At 38.0% G+C, this 19,601-nt stretch overlaps 1 protein-coding gene across 3 annotated transcripts in view; it reads left to right on the plus strand.

Moving 5' to 3' along the window:
* Positions 1-9,370: 9,370 nt before the first annotated feature.
* Positions 9,371-19,601, plus strand: part of nolo (ADAMTS-like no long nerve cord) — a 180,795-nt gene continuing 170,564 nt past the window's right edge. For all 3 annotated transcript variants that reach the window (XM_090394335.1, XM_090394334.1, XM_090394337.1), the window contains exon 1: positions 9,371-9,955. In XM_090394335.1, coding sequence (XP_090250461.1) covers positions 9,908-9,955 — 48 coding nt within the window. In that variant the 5' untranslated portion in view covers positions 9,371-9,907. The remainder of the gene's footprint in view (positions 9,956-19,601) is intronic.

A 19,601-nucleotide genomic window follows, 5' to 3' on the forward strand; every position in this document is an offset into this window, starting at 1 on the left:
ATGTCACCTTTTTTTTCTCGGAAAGTCAGGGTTGCAACATCGACAATTTATCGCCGACAATGGTGAGTTTTTGAGTATATCGGTGATGAGAGGACGAATGCAACGTCATTTTCTAATTGCCCCCAAAAATATTCAAATTTTCCCCCTGTGGGGCGTACGCCCCACGTTGGGAAACACTGTAGTAGAGGAACAATCGCAGATAATCTAATATAATGAGATTGTCCGTTGCTAAAAGCTCTACGAAGACAAAACCGCGCTAATCCTTATATCCAAACCCCCCCATCACTTAATTATTTCCAAATCTGCTAGAAGCATCTCTTTGAATGCAATTTCTGCAGCATTCTTTCAAACAGTGAATCACAAATCTGTCTAAATTACGAAGCGCTTCTTTTCCATCTTTCGTCATCCCGTTGTCATGACAACGCTAGATGAAAGATGTTATAGAGGAAAGAGATAAAGAGAGAGAGAGAGAGAGAGAGAGAGAGAGAGTGACGGGGAAAAGGGGGAAAAAAGCAAGCAAATGCTTCTTCGGAAACGTCGACCCCCACGATAAAATCAGGGATTCCCTCTCACTTCTTCTGTTCGGTCCCTTACGACCTCCAGAGTGTGTGCCTACTTTATGCAGACTGCGGCAGAAAAGGCCATGGAGGCAGCAGATACATTGTGCAGCAGCCGGAGCGCAAACAGACGGCGCCGGCTAGTCGGCCGACAGAGACAGTGAAGAAGAGCAATCCTGCAGGGGGCACCTTTGGCCAGATCGCCCTTCCTTAGCTAGATGCACTTCATCTTAAATATCGCGAACAACATCGCATCTTTGATTTCTGTCTGAATCACAGCAGTTTCCGTATAAAAATGAACAAAAAAAGAGAAGGGGGGGGGGGAGTTACGAGAAATGCTGTAAGATGCCCTTCTTATCTTTACAGAAATTTAAAAATTAATCAATAAATAGGAAGGGGGGGGGGAGGAGAAGATGAATTCTTATGGCTCTATTAAGTATTCAGATCGCATGTAGGACGGGGAACAGCAGCCAAAGGGGTCAATGATAGCATCCTTCAGAAGACCGACTGATTGCATACGTCCACAATAAGGAATGTTATAGTTATAAATCGGATCTCGCTGCCACAGGGATGTTGCGTAACTGCAATTAAGTATTCGATTAACGAGTCTTGCTCCGTTAAGGAAGAAACTTGTGACACGCCTCTGTCCTCCGCCCTGTTCTCTTCGATGAGCCAAAGCGTCCTGATGAAGGCAGGAAAATGGGGGGGTGGATGATTTTATGGGCCGTGCACGTAAAACTATTCATCAGAAACAGCCTACGAAAAGATAAAATACAAAAGACAGACGCATTCAGATCCGAATAGAAAACTGAACTCGAGATGTTGTAGCTAATCAACCACCCATCACACACAACGAGGATGTTGCAAGCTGCCTCTCGCTGACTAATAGTTTGGTGGAATTCACTTTTGCTTGATGGGAGGGGAGGATGGGGGGGGGGAACAAAAGGAGACAGTTACGGGTCGTCTCGCCAGTGTCGAGACACTAGGGGGGGGGTGGATAACAGAGGCTGGAATACAAGCGAGAGATTTTGACTTATTGGTGTAGCACTAAGAATGTGCGTTTGTCTGTGTGTGGTCTGCACGGTGCAGTGAACGAAGACCCTTGAGGATAATGCAAGTGCTGCATTATAGCCTTACAAACCCCCCCTCGATAACCTTTTGGGACGGAGGGGGGGGGGGTGATTCTTTCTCTTAAGAAATTATTATGGCTACCCTCCTGTTTAATTTGCTATGTTTTTTTGTATTCATTTTTTTTTTTCACGAAATCTCTGAGTGTGTGAAAGAACTGAAGTGCGCAATCTCCGTGTGGTACGTGAAAAATGAAATATTAAAACACAAGAATGCTGTTGTCGTTTGGTTTTAATGGGTTCCTAATAGGCTCTGTTTATTTATATAACGTAATTAATCACGGAAGACACGAGATAAGGATAGAAAACTCATCATAATAGTTAAGATCGGTATGAATACACATTGAACTAATTGGTTTCAAAATATATTGAGTACTCGACTAGTTTGGTGAACAACTATTGTTCGCTACCTCGGGGTGAAATAAACAGTTAAGCTAAAAACAAATAACAATAAACGTATTTGAATAAAACTAACAATGGAAAGCGCGCGTGTTGCATGTTTCATCCTGATGTCAGTGTATTTATACATATTCAGAGATACGCACATGGAACACACACACACACACGCACGCACGCACACGCACGCACACACACACACACACACACACACACACACACACAAAATCCACAGAGGCTTTGAATAAATCTTGGCAGATGAATCGAGATGAACCTTTGATTGGCGAGTGGTTTGCATACCCACTGTATAACCAATAAGTTACGGGTTCCAATCCCACCTCTCTTAGAAAGGTTTGTAGGTGATTGTCATTAGATCGCAAATGAATTTCACCGCCCGGTGTGCCACCGCTTCGCTTATTGGAGGTCTGAAGTTGCTTGAAAAGTTCCATGTTCGATCTCTAGGACTTTCTGGACTAGCTAAAAAAATTAATAAAAAAAATATATAAATATATATAAATTATAAAATCCATAGCCCACGATACAAACGTATAATTCTCTTATGTAATGGTACCTTCGAGATGTATTTTTGTACTATCCAGAACATGTAAGGGAAGCAGAAAGACACACGTACAGTCTTTGAGACGTTTAAGTCCGTGGCTAGATGCCAAAAATAAAAAATAAAAATTTTTTTAATAAAAAAAAAAAATTGGTAGAATCTACCAAAGTAACAAAGTACAGTCTGAGTAAATCCCGGCAAACTAACCGTATTGAAAGTAAAATCCAGAGTTTTAAAAATGCAATTCTTTCCTGGAGAAGTGCGGGTACACACTGCTAAATAAGCATGAACCATTGACAACACTACTCATCACTGGAAGTTTGCTTTCTTAACACTTTTACAATATGATCGTCGTTAGATGGCGCCACCAGTATCTGCAGTGAAAAAAAAATGATATCATTAGAGGGGAAATACTAGTGCTGCAGTAAAAATAAATAAATAAAATGAAATAAATACCAACTGTTTGTCAGAACTGACAGGAATTATGATGAGTGACTCGCGGAAGTAAAATTAACCCAATCCATGTGTTCCAAATTAATTCTATACGATTGTTCTTTTATGCTTGTTCTGAATGTGTTCCTTCAATTTTGAGAACGAAAAAAAAAATAAATAAATAAATAAATAAATAAAATAGAAATAATTTTTTTCGCTACCGTTCAATTATTTCTCTTTGGTTTCAACTACTCGAATACAGCTATATTCCTTCGATTTCATTGCAGGTTCCCCATTACGTTTACATAGTGGCCGTTATGGGCATTGCCTCGACATCTGTGATCAACAAATGCTATATCATCAGCCACAAGACAGAAACCTTGCTTAAATAGCTAAGAAATCCCTTGATTAATTCGAATGATTGCTTTCAAGCTTTCTTCAGTTTGGTAGTAATAAAAGAAATTATAAATTGTTGCCATATCTGTGCTACTAAAACAACGATAAAATGGCGTCTAGTTTGCAGTACTAATTGTTGATGTCTGGTTGATTTCTCCATCTGGAGAAACCAACACGGCTTTTGAAGTGTAATCAACAATACGTCTAGTTTATAATTTGAATTATAAACTGGACGCACTGTTTACTCAACCACGAATCATTTGGAGAAATCAACAATGCTTTTGAAATGTAATCAACAATGTGTCTAGTTTATATTTCAAAAGCATTGTTGATTACTCCAGATGATTTGTGGTTGATTGGAGAAATCAACAATGCTTTTGAAATATAAACTAGATGCATTGTTGATTACATTTCAAAAGCATTGTTGTTTACTCCAGATGATTTTGGTTGATTTCTCCATCTGAAGAAACCAACACTGCTTTTAAAATGTAATTAACAATGCGTCTAGTTTATATTTCAAAAGTAGTGTTGATATCTCCACATGATTTGTGGTTGATTTCTCCATCTGGAGAAATCAACAATGCTTTTAAAATGTAATCAACAATAATTGATTTGTTGTGGGTTACAACAACAAATCAATTATTGTTGATTTCTCCAAATGTCGATTTCACCAAATTGTTGATTTCTCCATCTGGAGAAATCAAGAATGCTTTTTAAATGTAATCAACAGTGCGTCTAATTTTTAATTGTAAAGCATTGTTGATTTCTCCAGATTGAGTTATAGTTTTTTTTTGTTTTTTATAGCAAATATCCTCATGTTAATGGTCAATTCTAGTAAAGTATATAATATAGAGTCTAGTACTAGTTGTATACTCTACTATGAAATATCGATACACATGTTTCTCAGGGATGATAAAACGATAAATATGTTCAAAATTAACCAAACATTTCGAATAGTTTTCTGCTTAATTTCCCGATCTACAGAGTACTCAAGTGTGGCCTGTTAACGATTCGTCACGACTCCTCCCTTCATTGGGCCGTGATACTGCAGGTGGTAAAAACTACCGCTACCTGAAGGCCACCTAGTGTCCTTCTCGCTCTCTCCAATAACCCCCTCTCCCCCATAAGAAATTGGCATAAAACTTTCCAAGCACGCCGAGGGCCGTGAGAACTGTAAACAGGAGATTGGGTGACGGGCAAAAAACAACCTTACCGCAACCAATGTGGTATATTATAGCCACAGTGATTTGTACATAAGACAGAATAAAGAATACTTTCTCAACAGCACGCTGAATTAGCCCGTCCCAACAAATAACTTGTAAATGACAGAAATGTTGCATTCTTCTGCCCATATTATGATATATCGGTTATGCATTTTACGTCAAAAGTTTGATGTATCTTCGAGCCAACTTATTGCACTACGTTGGAGCAAACTATTTTGAGAGATAGGCAAAATAATTCATTATATCTTTGACATCGATATTATATCTATAAATTAAACTATTTATAACTGATTATAATATACGCTATTTGTTTTTTTTTTAATCGAAGTTCCTGTTACATTCCTGTCATGGGTAGAAATCTACATTGTAATGAAAACTACAAAATTCTTTGTTCGATAAATGAAATTGCTAACAATATATAACAATGTGTGGTTTTCAAGGTAATCTAACAATGTATAGTTGGATTGTTTCTGTTTCTTCTAACAATGCATTGTAATAACAATGTATGGTTGACTGTATGAGTCAACAATGTATTCTGACAATCAGTTTATTGTTTAATGACGTTTGCGGTGTGTTTAAAACATATCAAAGAAAACTTTTCTATTCTTGTGTATGTATTTTAAAATCTGATAATGGAAATAGATCCTGGAAACAATGGACGACCTAATAGTTTCGCTATACATGTAAAAATAAACCACAGATAAGCAAATCATCTCTTTTTTTTTTAGCCTTTATCATAGAAAATTTGCTATACTAATAAATGAATAAATAAATAAGACTTCATCTATCAGCATGATCAAGAACTATTACCATGAATAGGAAATAAGGTTAAAATATTGTGACAAATTATCAGACCATGCAGAGAACCCAATCTTCTTTATTTTCCCATACAGGAGGTTTAAGGATAGGAAAGATATAAATTAAATAATATCTTGGTATGCATTTATATGGCTTTCTAGAAACATTAGAAGAGTAGCCGGATAAGATAAGAAAAAAAAAAAAAAACAGTTATGTTACAGGCAACGAAAAGACATTGAACTAACGTAGATGAGTCTTCGATTTATATGGATGATTTCATTGGTAATTGTCTTAGTAATAAGCTAAAAAATCTTCTCTATCAGGAGAAATGGTTTTAAATATCAAGAAGAGCATTATTTGTGGACAGTAGACTTCAATCCATGCAAGTGAATGCATTCAGCACTTGGATTAGTGCCAAAGTGGAATATTGCGATGATCATAAATACCGTACAACTTTTCCGTAAAACCACGCACAAAAGAATGACCATCGAAACGCATCTTTTTAAATTGTTGAGATGTGTAAGAAAAAGTCCCCCCCCCCCCAAATAGTAATGAATGCATAAAAATTACCGGACTTGTAGTTTCTTGTTAAAGGTTCAAAAGTGGAGTTTAAAATTAGGTAATTATTGCCTTAATTTCTTTTTTTTTTTAATGTAAAAGGGTTTTTTTTTTTTTTTACTCTTTCTACTACAACATACGAATGTTAGAATAGTGGGTGTTAGTTCACGCATGCGCTCTTATATACAGCTAATCAAACAAAGAAATCTACGCAGTTGAATGGAAATGGACATTACGCTTGATAACAATGGATATCAAGGATATGTCAGAAGTGAAATGAAGACAAACTAATTAGCACTAAAAAAAATTCTTTAGGACTTGTCATGCCAATCGATTTATCATCTCTATCCCCCCCCCCCAAAAAAAAGATACAGGTGAACAATTTCTCTCATTCTTGGAAATAGCTTTATTTAGACCTTCATATATATTGAAATTGTCCTGAATTATCGTAATGTTGGATGTCAAGTTTCTGCGTATAACTTACTGAGACTATAAATACAGCTAAGAGCGAAATGTAAAATTTATCGGCATCCTAATGATGTATTAGGTGGATTCAAAAGATTACTTCAGCACTACTTACCATCCTCAATTCAACTAAATAATAACTCGGTTTATAATTTTCAAGATCGTTCCTGTAAAAGCAATATATGAGTAGGTAAAACGGTATACAAAATTCTTTTGTTTTTACTGTATTGTGTCCGGTTTGTTTAATTTTCGTTATGAGGTTATTCCTGATTATATCGCCTGATGATGACCACACTGAAATGATCCGAAATCTACAAAGACATTCTTTTTTTTTTTTAATCAAGAAATAATTCTACTGTGAATCCGATCCACAAAAGCTTATAAACTTATCATGCAATAGAACCATAATGCAACTGGAAACAATAAATAAACATAAAATAAAAATGTATTGAATTAAATAAATAGAACTCAATACAACACATTTTATTCTTCACAGGGAATAAGCGGGTGCTTTTTAAGCGGCTATCGACAATTAAGTTTACCACTATCGACAATTTGTAGATTTACGGATGACAAGCGTATGGCAAGAACAACAGCGGCCATCTCGTGTTCCTAAACCCTAACTAGTATTATTATTGTCTGAAAGAGTGTAAGTTCTAGAGTCAATTTTGCGAAGGTTTTTTTTTTTTTTTGAGTTAGAACACTAAGTTTTCAGAAGGAAAAAACCTACTATATAATTGATTGAGTTAATTTGATTCAAATAACCAACCAATTAACGAAATTTAACGAAATTAAATTTTAAAAAACCTTGTAATTTCTCAGTTTTTATTCGTACCATTTCCCCTGAAAACATTTTAAAGTAGTTTTCCCTTTTAAAGCCAATGCGAAATCCTCGGGATTATTAACTACAATTTAGAAACACCTACATTTTCGCACATAATTTTGTCTTCCTACTTGAAAGACAATTTCTACCTATTCCGATTAAAAACGATCAGGAAACTGCTTAGAAGTTCTTGCTATTGTGCGCTATGACTACCGATGTTTTCTTCTGTTAGCGCGGTGTGAGGTCTCACATGCCTAAAGGGCAAATTCTCCGATTTTTCAAGCTAAAAAAAGCGTAAAATTTTGTGGCGTAAAACAACTGATATATTCAAGTCACGTGATTTTGATGTGTATTGGATCATCCTAACGACTCATTCATATCGTTTAAAGATTCATTTATAAAAGACAATAAATTGAACCGAAGAAGGGTTGACGATCTCCACTCAGCAACCAATAGGCTATGAGTTCGAATCATTTTTTTTTTTTTTTTGTATTCGCTTAGTAAAATATCAGATTCTCTCAATACAATGCATCTGTACAGTTTCATATAGTTCACTGACGTCACAATGTCTGTTTTACGCATGCTCCTTTATGTTTAACAGACAATAAACAGTCAACTGTTTAACAATGTACATTTACACCATTGTTGAAAACCATTATTGGAATTATTTCAATAGTCATATTTAAGTAGACAACGGAATATGAAAGGTTGGGGTCACAATGATTCTAAATTTCAAATCAAATAATAATCGCAATCTTATTTAATAAAGTTATTAGAAAAAAATAACCTTATCTAATAATAGCCTCAGCCTTTAATATTAGACTCAATAATAACTTGTGTTAAGGCAAATAAAATGAATCTAATAGGAGCATGCGCATTTGGTAAAAACGCACTTAATATTCCAGTTTCCCATTGTTCATTGTTACGTTTCAATCAAGCACGTGCTAATAGTAGCATGCGCCTCACGCTGTGTTAATTACAAGTTAGGGATATATTTTTATATGATATTACTAAGCGTTATGTGTTGAGTTTGGGAATGCATGTAGTAACTCTTTATGAGAGTATATCGTTAGTAATTAATCAGGGAAAACAGTTTGTTATTTTTATAAATTTTAAGTGATTTTTATAGATGTTGTCTAGCACAATATATTCATAGATATCTTAACTTTATTAAGAAAATAGATTGAATTTCAGCGCTTAAAATGACTTGTATAAGAATGGAATGTTAGCAACTGCTGGAAATAATAATAATAATTATTATTATGTTGTTGTTGTTGTTGTTGTTGTTGTTGTTCAAACTGCATAAACGCTATGGAATGTTCAATTCAAGACTTCGCTATAAAAATTCGCTATAAAAAATAATATTTTTTTAATTAAAGAGCATAACTCAGCAGACACTTCTAAAAGAACTTTTTTTTCCCAACTTAAAACCTAAAAAATGTGATTTAAAATAATTTTTCTCCGTGTCCTTAAAAATATTCTTTCTTTTTACATACTTTTATGAAAGAACTGGATATTTGAAACCGAATAAAAGTTTTAAAAAACGGGAAAAGATACCCAGAGTGCTTTTACTTATGAGAATAACCTGTAGGAATTAAGAACCGCAAAAAAAAAAAAAAAAAAAAAAAAAAAGCCTTTAGTGTTTTCAGGCGATTGAGATTAAGTAATATTAATTAAATTCCGTAGGACTAAGCCGTAGTATTTGTCAGTCTGATATCTGAAGTCGCGATTTTAGCGGAGAAAATGACAAGCCTTGCCTCGTTCTAATCATTTTCGGCTCCATTTAGATTGGGCAAACTGCCACACATGCGTACTAGCCGAGAAGTTGACGCCAGTGTCGAAGACACCGGACATAAGAATGGGGACCAATGATAACCTACACAAGAACGAACCATCGATCTAACTGTGGTAGCGTTGCACCAACCACGTGTACTGCGAACAGCCTATATACTTTGGAAGCTGATTCAGCGAGTGGGGAAAAGTCCGGCAGACTTTGCCATGCTTTTTTATGTACTTTTAGGCAGCTGAAACGAGCGAAGGGGGGCCCCTTTCTGTATCAAACTTACGTTCTCTCCACTCCTACGCCCACCTGACTTCCGAGAAGTTTCGCCTCTTTGCCCGCAAACTGAAAAATCGCCCGTTAAAACTTGCAGGAAGTACCGGTGAAGGGGCAAAGCAGTACCTAAACGAAAACGCGGCAGTCGAACGGCAAACCCGGACTTTAGCCTTCAATCCTCCTTCCCCCTTCCCCCTTACTCACTATTCCCCCTCCGGACAGAAAACCTCCGATCCTTGTACGAAAAAAGTCCCGTTTTGTGCTTCGGCCTGAAAGTTTACAACCTTTTAATGCATACCACAAACTGTGCCTTCAGGAATCTGCAGAATTTTTGAGGTGCCGCTCCCAAGACATTTCTGTAGTAGCAGTGCATCTAACATCGATGTCTTTATATCCCTTGTAAAACTTTGGGGAATTTACTTACCAAAAAAAAAAATAAATAATAAAATAGTGAACTTACCAGGGTGGGTAATTGCCAATGGATTATTATGTAATTGTGTGCGTATCATTCTTTTGAAGTATGGTGTCCATTTATAGACAGAAATATTGTGTTCTTATACTTGTGATGGTAAGTTTTGTATTTTTATTACGTTATTCTATTCATTTTCAGTTGTTAATAATGGTTAGTCTTAGAAAGTATTGAAGAAATATTTTCCGTTTCGGATTTATATTAGTTCCAACTTGAGGACTTTTTCTGAAAGTTATTTAAAATATTTACGGCACCAGAAAAATTACAAAATCTATAGATAATTAAAAATAATGCATGAAATATTATTGCATTGCAAAATTACGTTTATAAAGTATTTTTTTAAGATTAAATTATTTTTCATTAAGAAACGAAACGAAAGAGAAATTTATTTCATACAAAAGTCCAAATATTGGAAAAAATAAATAAATAATAAATTAAAAGTCTTATTAGTTTCCAACACCATTTTATTTTATTCATGTACTTAACTAAAAGATGATGCCAGGAGGGTGAAAATGCGTGTAACGTTAACATTTTGCATGTATTAAAATGCTAACGTAAAGCCAACAGTCAATTTAGTCGCAAATAATGAATTTTTGCTAAAATCAAAACAGAATGCAGTTCACAGCGATTTCCATATAATCTTTTCTTTTCCATTGTTAATTCTACAATCAAAGAAAAGCGGTTCCGCTTCATTGTTTTCAGTCTATTGAGCGTCAACACGCTTCTTTTTATTATGTTTACTTATAAATTGTTCACTATATTACGTATATTTGTTTGATTGCGAGTTATTTCTTCGGATAACAAACCATCATAAAGTTGTGTATGTTGTTCCACGCTTTCTATGAGAAATGTAGTATGGCGTCCGATTGACTCTCTTGTTTTAATTCGCCATCCTATTCGAGAACATCGCGCGAATGAAGAGGCCATAGAGATCTAAGTAAACAAACACATCGGTCCCCTTTGTACAACCCTACTTACTCTCGGGTATTTGCTTAGTTTTTCGCGAATACATTGCTATAGTACATAAAGTAACTGCATCCGGGTATTACGATGATCCTCGCTGAGAAAACAAAAAGGGGTGTTCGCCATCTCACTCGTGCCACTTCATGCCACAGTTGTTCGGCTATAGCGTTACAAAGTCCTCCCGCCGCTTCGCAAATGACTTTGCTCTCTTTCCGTTTTTCTAAGCGAGGGGGGGGAGGAAGAGAGAGCCATGGGTGGGGAAGGGGATGAGTCAACGATGGCGAAGCAGCACTCCGACAAGACGAGTGGGATGGAAATCGAAGGCAAACACGCACCATAAAGAGGCCCAGCGTGTAGTGGGAACAAACACGGGGGATTTTAGAGGCAGGTGATTTGGTTGGGGGCACGATAGCGGCACATTCACTGTGTGGCGACCGGCTTCTTTCTTCCACCCACTACCGGTCAAACAGGGTGGAAGCAAAGCGAACGCTTTTTTAAAAAACCGCCCCGTGTGTGTGACACAAAATATCGGAAGCGGTCCGAGTTTCGTAGCACTCAATACGACATGAGGTTCGGATTTCCCCCTAGAGTGTTAACCACTGATTTATTCCCCCGAACGTTTAGCACCGACCTGCAGTAGAAGGCGGGACTACTTTCAGCCAAGGGCGTCCTACCTTTCTTGACCTTGAACTACAGGTGAAAGAGCACAGTTCACCCGCACCATCAAGAGAATATATTTAGCTACACGCGCCTCATGAACCTGCATTCAAGTGTTTGTCCGGCCATTTTTACCGTCGTGAGTCTAACAACACGACTGCCCATTGAGTTGGGGGGATAGTAGGGGGAAATAAAGACGACATTCGGTTGCGGGACATCTCCACCAAACAAATCCGTTTTCATGGCTTCCTGGAGTGGCATCGCACTTTAAAACGGTTAGCGTTGGAGTGACAGTTTACTTCAATGCCCTTCATTTGTCATCTTGCGCCGAGTCAGAGAACACAATTTCAAAGATTATCTTTGAAGTCCGCGAGCTACTGATCGCTACTTATCCATTCTTTAATATTATTTGAAGTTTTGAAGATTCTTGAAGAGATTATACTTTTGTTGTGAATCCGGTATGACATATAATTTGAATTCTTTTAATTTAAATGTTATTATTCTTCAACCAAATCAGAGATTGTTCTGTAATCTTTGAATTTGTATCAGGGCAATACTTATACTTCTTCCACGGCCGCGAGATGCTAGAGTACACTTGGGGGGGGGGGGGCTCTCATTGTTTAGAGCCCTTAAATTTGTCCTTGTTTTTCGCTTCCCCCCCTCTAAGTTAGAGTCTCGTGTGCCTGTGCATAAGTACAGCCCTGATTTTGTATGTCAGTGTTTTTATAGCTAGTCAGCACGAAATGGTTGTATTATGTATAGCATCATCCATACTACGAGGAAGAAATGAATAAATAAAGAGAAAAAGATAGTTCAGTGATTTTGATCAGAATGGAGTCTTCAGTTGTCGCTCTGGTTTTAAGATTTCGAGAAAATTCAGGCCTCCAATTACAGACATTAAAATTGGAGGCCTGAAGGTATGAATTATTTCCTCCTTGGGAAGTGTATTTTAATCTTGATAAATGCGAATGTTGAATTCGCACATTCCCAAGACTATAATCTGTACCCCCCCCCAGGAATGCGCTTGACGTTCCCACTTTTGGTAGGTTGGATGATCATAAAAATAATAATTTTATAATAAGATTACCCCCCAGTCGTATTCGTATTCGTCGATGAAGTTCGAAGAAATCCATGCCGTGTTCTGAACATTGCATATCCGAAATATTTCATCTGGTGTGCCTTAGAAGGCTGAATGTGCAGTCTTCTCTCTCTTTTTCTCTCTCTGTGATGATCCACTGTGTGCTGGTGGATGTCTTACATTTCTTCCTCAAAATACCTCGCCCATCACTTAGTACGTATCGACATTGTTCCTGAAAGAACTCGCTCCCTTGAGAATATTAATAGTCTTGTTTCCACTAACTAGAAATTTCGTTTACGATGTTCGTGTTAGTACAATCGTTTGTTTAACGCTGCCATAAACACAACAGCCAACTCCTCGATATTCGTTGGTCTGAGTTTCGAAAATGTCTAGAAAGGTTTTTTTTTTTTTTAATCCCAAAAATTTGAATTTTTCATGTAAAAATCTGGCTTCACGAACAGAAGTAATTTAACACCTAAAATATTAGCCGTAGTTGCTTTGTCCGCAAACCCAAACGAACAACAAGATCGATATCCCTAAATCCCATTCTTCAATGGAGAAACAAATTTAGTCGAATTCAATACTCCTGAAATCAATTCTGCTTAATTTTTTCACCACACAAAAGAAATCTCTCCAATTCTAGCGAATATAATTGAATTACAGAATTCCAAAAAATTAATAGATTTCTCTCCCTGAAGTGACGACAACTTTCAGTTTTCCTTTGCATAAATATGTCACATCGGTACTTGCCTCAGCATCCAAAAAGCTAGAATTTCTCTTTTCTTCCAGGGCGATTACTTTCTCATCGAAACAAATCCTTATACGAATCCCAGATCCTTGATAACTTATCCAGCTGAACTCTCCTTCCTGCTTAAAATCCTTGGCTCTTTCTTATTGTATCGTACTCATCCCTAATTATTATTTCATTTTCCTGGTCCAAATGATAACTATAAATAATATCCTGTTAAACGCAAAGTGTAGTTAAGTTACAACTAAATTTATGATTTACTTATTTTCCTTTATTTTTTTTTTCCTTCTTTGCAACCATTTCTTATTCCTCACATTCTGTGAAACACCTTATTTTATTTACATCAATCACATTCTGCTCTCAATCATATATTTTTTTTTGTGATGGCAAAGAAAAGCAAATTTATTAGCGAAGATATAAAATTGTAACCAATTAAGATACGAATTAATTTATTTGAGATATAAAACTATTTTATATATTGAATCTTAAAGTAAGTTATATTTAATATGTAAATTATTCAAAAGTTTTTGCTGGTAATAATATTTAAATGATCTAAAGAGAATTTATCAATACACCTTTTATTTATTAATATAACTTTTTAGATAGTTGATTGAAGCGAAATGAGACTGTGACTTGGGAGTCGGTGTAATGACTTGATTGTGCATTTGATGTTTATGTTTATAGAGGTATTTGATATTTTTCAGGATGGCGTCTCGAGTAGTCGATGTTGAGAATTCTGATTTTAGAATTATCAGTCGAGTGTGTTAGTGTTTCGTATCGGGTATTATTGATGATGAATTGTGAATTTAATTGATATGTTTTAGCGATTTTTTATGATTATTCATTGTAATAGTAGTTAATAGCTTGCTGTTATAAACAGTCACTTAATTTTCGTCAGTGCATTATCCAGCGTCAACAGAGTGCTCGATCATCAGAGCAGGTAAGACTTTTATTTCATCTTCAAAAACATTTTTCAGGCCCTCTCCTGTTCCCTGCCCTGTGCAGCACTTGGTGGTTGAAGGGACAAGGCAGATCCTTCCCCCACTTCAAGTCTAGATTTAATTATGGATTCACCATATGAGGATCTCTCTTTCAAAGAACTTCTAGCTATTTTTCGGCAAATTGGTAACATTTTGCACACGAAATGGCCAGGAAGAGTTGAAATTCATCAGGTTATGGAGGTCGAGACAGAAGACCCTCAAACCTCCGAAATTTCTCCTCACAATACACATGACAACGTCACAACAACTGACATAGATTCCAATGATTATCAGGAAGTCAGCAGAAAGAAGAGAAAGAAAGAGTCTATTGCTGCAGAACCTGAATTTGTACCTCAAATGGACACATCAGCACAATCTAGCGCAAGAACAGAGACAAATATACCGACACAGCCCAAAGAGAGGATCCCACCAGTAGTCTTGCGATCTAAGGAGAAATGGTCATTGCTTGCAGAGACGATGAAGAAAAATAACATCAAGTTCTCATCAGCCAAAAACACAGATGACGGAGTCCGTATACAGCCTGAAGGAACAACGGACTACCGCCAGCTCACCAGACTTATGGATGATCATAAATTTCCATACCATACTTACCAACTCAAAAGTGAAAAGAACCTCAAGGTAGTGATCAGAGGATTGGTAGAAAACATAACATCAGAAGAAATAGCTACTGACCTTAGATTACAAGGCTTGGAGCCAATAAAGATTTCTCGAATGTATCGAGCAGACAAGCGTCCCATGCCTCTGGTCTTAGTAGAGATCAGTAAAGATCAGAGAGAAATTTATGATCTTAAAATAGTCTGCAATTTGGTCATCAAGACCGAGCCACTAAGAAGAAAGGCATCGGCTGGTCAATGCCATCGCTGCCAAAAATTTGGGCATTCACAAATGTTATGCAGAGCAGACTACAAGTGTGTGAAATGCGGTGGCAACCATCCCTCGCACACTTGCGTCAAACCAAAGTCCACACCTGCTAAATGTGCGAACTGCAGTGGCCCACATCCTGCTAATTACAAGGGCTGTTCTCTCTATCCATCCAACCTTCAAAAACCTAGACAGGAGTTAATTCAGCCCACGCAGAAAAATATTGTGAGATATGTGCCTGAAATCAAAGCACGAAAAGTTACACCAGATAAATCTTATGCTTCTGTGGTTTCCTCACGTAACACCGAGGCACTCCCTGCAGCTAGCAGTCAAAATTCCTCAGCAATTCTTGCTGCCTCACTAGGGGAGATGCTAATGGCCTTCAGCAAAACAAATCCAAGCCAGGCCGATACCAACAAATTCCTTAGGAATACTCAAGTCATCTTCTCCATGATTAATGACTAATTCAGCTTCAACATCAAATTCTATACAGATAATATTCTGGAATGCAAACGGTCTCAACAACAAAAGTTTGGAATTACAGGAACTTACAGATCATTTACAAATTGATATTCTCCTCATAAACGAGACTCACCTACGTCCCTGCGATAATCCCAAACTCAGAAATTATTCATTACTTAGAAATGACAGACTCAATGCCAGAGGAGGAGGCACTGCCATCTTTGTAAGAAGAAACATCCGCTATAATGAGATTAAGAAGACTAATACATCTAACCTCGAGGAGACAGGCATAGAAATTCATACCAACAATGCAGGCAGCTTAAAGATTTATTCTGTATACAACCCCCCTGGCAAACCTTTACTCCCCTCTGATCTCTCTCAGCTACTAGATACAAATGAAGCAATAATTGTAGCAGGAGATCTCAATTCTAAGCATCCTTTATGGAACAGCAAGAGTTTTAACAACAACGGAATGATCCTCTACAATTTTGCCTTGAAGAGAAATATTGTTATTGCAGGCCCAATCGAGCCAACACATTATGGAGCGATCGGCAGACCTGATGTTTTGGATATTGCTATTTTTAACAATATTTGTCATCAATTTCAACTTCAAGTGGTTGACGAGCTCAGCTCAGATCACAATCCAGTACTCTTAAGTTTAGGGGGGGAGCCTGAGCTCATTCCCAACCAATCTCACACTAATTTTGCAAAATTCAAGGCTAAAATGAACACTATCATAGACTCAGTACCTACTATCTCCACCTGTGAAGAAATTGACCTGGCAGTCAGCAATCTTGAATGTAAAATACGCGCTGGCTTATCCGCAGCTTGTTCTATTTCCACCCCAGCTCAAGTCAACTCACTTCCTGAAGAAATCCTTGTTCTGATCAGGAACAAAAATAGACTCAGACGCCGCTATCACAACACGCTATCTCCGCAAGACCGTCGAGTACTAAATAGAGCATCCAACCAAGTTCGTTACGCATTAAAAGATCACAAAAACCAGCAATGGGAAAGAAAACTCTGTTCTCTCAAAGCTGAAGATAATTCTCTGTGGAAGTTGACTAAAGCTCTCCGTACAGATCGCTCTAACATCCAGCCCATTCACGGAGAAAGAGGTCTTGTTTACAGAGATAATGAAAAAGCCGAAGCTTTCGTTGATGCCCTCCAGCTTCAGTGCCGTCCTAATTATACGCATGCTGATCTGACCTTCATAGAGAGGATACACCGTCGTGTACGCTCTGCGCTTCGGAAACCTTGTAGCTGTGATAATATCTGTCCCGCCTCACCTAAAGAGGTCTATTCAATCATTAGGAAGCTTAAAAACAAAAAAGCCCCTGGTCCAGATGAAATTACCAACAAAACAATTAAAGCCCTCCCACACAAAGCTGTCATGCATCTAGTAGCCATTATTAATGCAATTCTGAGATTAAATTATTTCCCCTCAAGATGGAAACAAGCTGATATATTCCTTATTCTCAAGCCTGGTAAGGCACCTCAAATGACACAGAGCTATAGACCTATCAGTCTTTTATCATGCTTAGGAAAAATCGCAGAAAGAGTCATTCTCAACCGACTTAATGAGGAGGTGAATAAAAATAACATAATTCCGAAAGAACAATTTGGTTTTCGTACCGGCCATAGCACTACACAGCAAATTCACAGACTGACTGAATTCATCACTACAGGCTTTAACTGGAAACAGCATACAGGAGCTATCTTTTTAGATGTTGCAAAAGCATTTGATAAGGTGTGGCACAAAGGTCTCATCTATAAATTAATTACAGCCAACATCCCTCTTTACCTTACCAAAATTATTAACTCCTTTCTACAGGACCGTAAAATCCAGGTCAAGTTGCGCGGAATTCGATCCTCAATGAAAAAAATCACTGCTGGTGTCCCTCAAGGCTCGCTGCTCTCACCGCTGCTTTTTAACATCTTTGTTTCTGATGTTCCTAGCACATCACTAACCACTATAGCTAGTTATGCGGATGATATGGCAATTCTTAGCAGATCTCTTAGGCCTAATATAGCTACTCAGCGATTACAAACTGCAGCAAGAAAATTGGAGGACTGGTTCAGAAAATGGAGAATATCTGTAAATGCCGATAAAAGCACTGCCATTCTCTTCACAAGAAGACAAGCATCTCACTCTGGAGAAGTTAAACTTTTTAACACAGCCATCCCATGGAGATCTACTACCAAATATCTAGGCATTCAGCTTGATAACCGTTTAAACTTTAACTCCCACATAGTTTATGCATGCAAAAGGGCAAACTCTGCAATTGTACAACTCTATTCTCTCCTCAATAGAAGAAGTCAAGTTAGCACTGAAAACAAACTACGGATCTATAAAACAATTATCAGACCATCGTTAACTTACGGATCTCCAGCCTGGGGTCACACTTCCCCCACCAACATCAACAAGCTACAAGTTATTCAAAACAAGTGCCTCCGTATGATTTTTAACGCTCCGTGGTTTGTCAGAAATGCTCTCTTGCACCGTGATGCCGATATTCCAGATATTCCCACGTTCCTCCATAACAGTGCTGCTGCTTATTTTGCCAAAGCAGCTGTTCATCCAAATCAACTCATTCGAGAATCTTCTAACTATGACGAACACGACAGGTGGAAACATAAGCGCCCGAAAACAGCTCTCCTTATCGGTTCAGGTTCCTCCATACAGCTCTAAATAGGGTGAGCCAAGTGCTCGCTAATCTTTAATGCAAGACTATTTCATAGAGACAAAGGGATTGGAGTCCTTGGGACTGATATCCATCATGCCACATCAGTTATCAGTTATCAGAGACTGTGACTTGGAATGTAAGAAATCGATGCAATGCTGTACCAATGAAGTTTAACTGAGGTTCGGCTGTTGCTGTTACCCCCTTGGGCGATGAGTTTTTGAGTTCGCTCTCTTAGGGTTTATGCCTTAAGGGAGCAATTTGAGTCTCCGGGGAAAGTGTTCTCCGGCACAGCCCGCTGAGAGGCTTTGTCGGTGAATGAATTATTTTCTTCGGAATTTGAGCGGTTCTGCTCGGTGGTCGGAGAGCCCGTCACTGAGTGGAACCAACGCTGAGATTAGGACGGTCTTTCGCCCACTGTGGAGTGGCCTAGAGATCGTCCGTATTTTTGAGATTTCACCTTTACTTACATAGTCGGTGATTGATTCATTAATGCCCTTGGAGGTAATGGATGGCAACAATGCAATGCTGTACCAATGAAGTTTAACTGAGGTTCGGCTGTTGCTGTTACCCCTTTGGGCGCAGAGATTCGAGAGTTTGAGTTCGCTCTCTTAAGGATTTTGCTTTAAGGGAGCAATTTGGGTCCCTGGGGAGAGTGTTCTCCGGCACGGCCCGCTGAGGGGCTTTGTCAGTGAATGCTTTTCTTCGGAATATGAGCGGTTCTGCTCGGTGGTGGGGGACCCCGTCACTGAGTGGAACCAACGCTGAGATGCGGACGGTCTTTTGGCCACTATGGAGTGGTCTAGGGATCGTCCGAATTTTTAGAGTTCGCCTTTACTTAAACATCGGTGATTAATACCCTTGGAGGGTAATGGATGGCAATGCTGTAGCCAATGAAGTTCTAACTGAAGCTCGGCTATTGCTATTACCCTCCTGCCATGATTAGAGCTTTAATAGCTCAATAACACCTTATCCCTACACTGTTCTCTACAGATAACAGGGAAGATGAAAAGCATTCTTGCTTCGCCCTTTTAAGCCAGTCCTTATAAGAGTAAGGAGACTATGACTTGAGATTTACCCAAGGTAACAGATAGCCAATGAAGTTTTAACTGAGGCTCGGCTATTGCGTTACTCTGGGACGTAGAGTTTTGCTCCCGGTGAAGGGTGAGACTTGGATTTCTGGGGAGGTTGCCCTGAAAGAGTATTTTGATTCTCTTGGGAGGGTGTTCTTCGTCGCGGCCCGTGAGGGGGCCCTGTCGGTGGATGCTGGAATGGAATATGAGCGGTTCTG

The sequence above is a fragment of the Typopeltis vanoorti genome, chromosome 6 (genome assembly GCF_054136105.1).
Source record: "Typopeltis vanoorti isolate ZY-2024b chromosome 6, IOZ_Tvanoo_1.0, whole genome shotgun sequence".
NCBI lineage: Eukaryota > Metazoa > Arthropoda > Arachnida > Uropygi > Thelyphonidae > Typopeltis > Typopeltis vanoorti.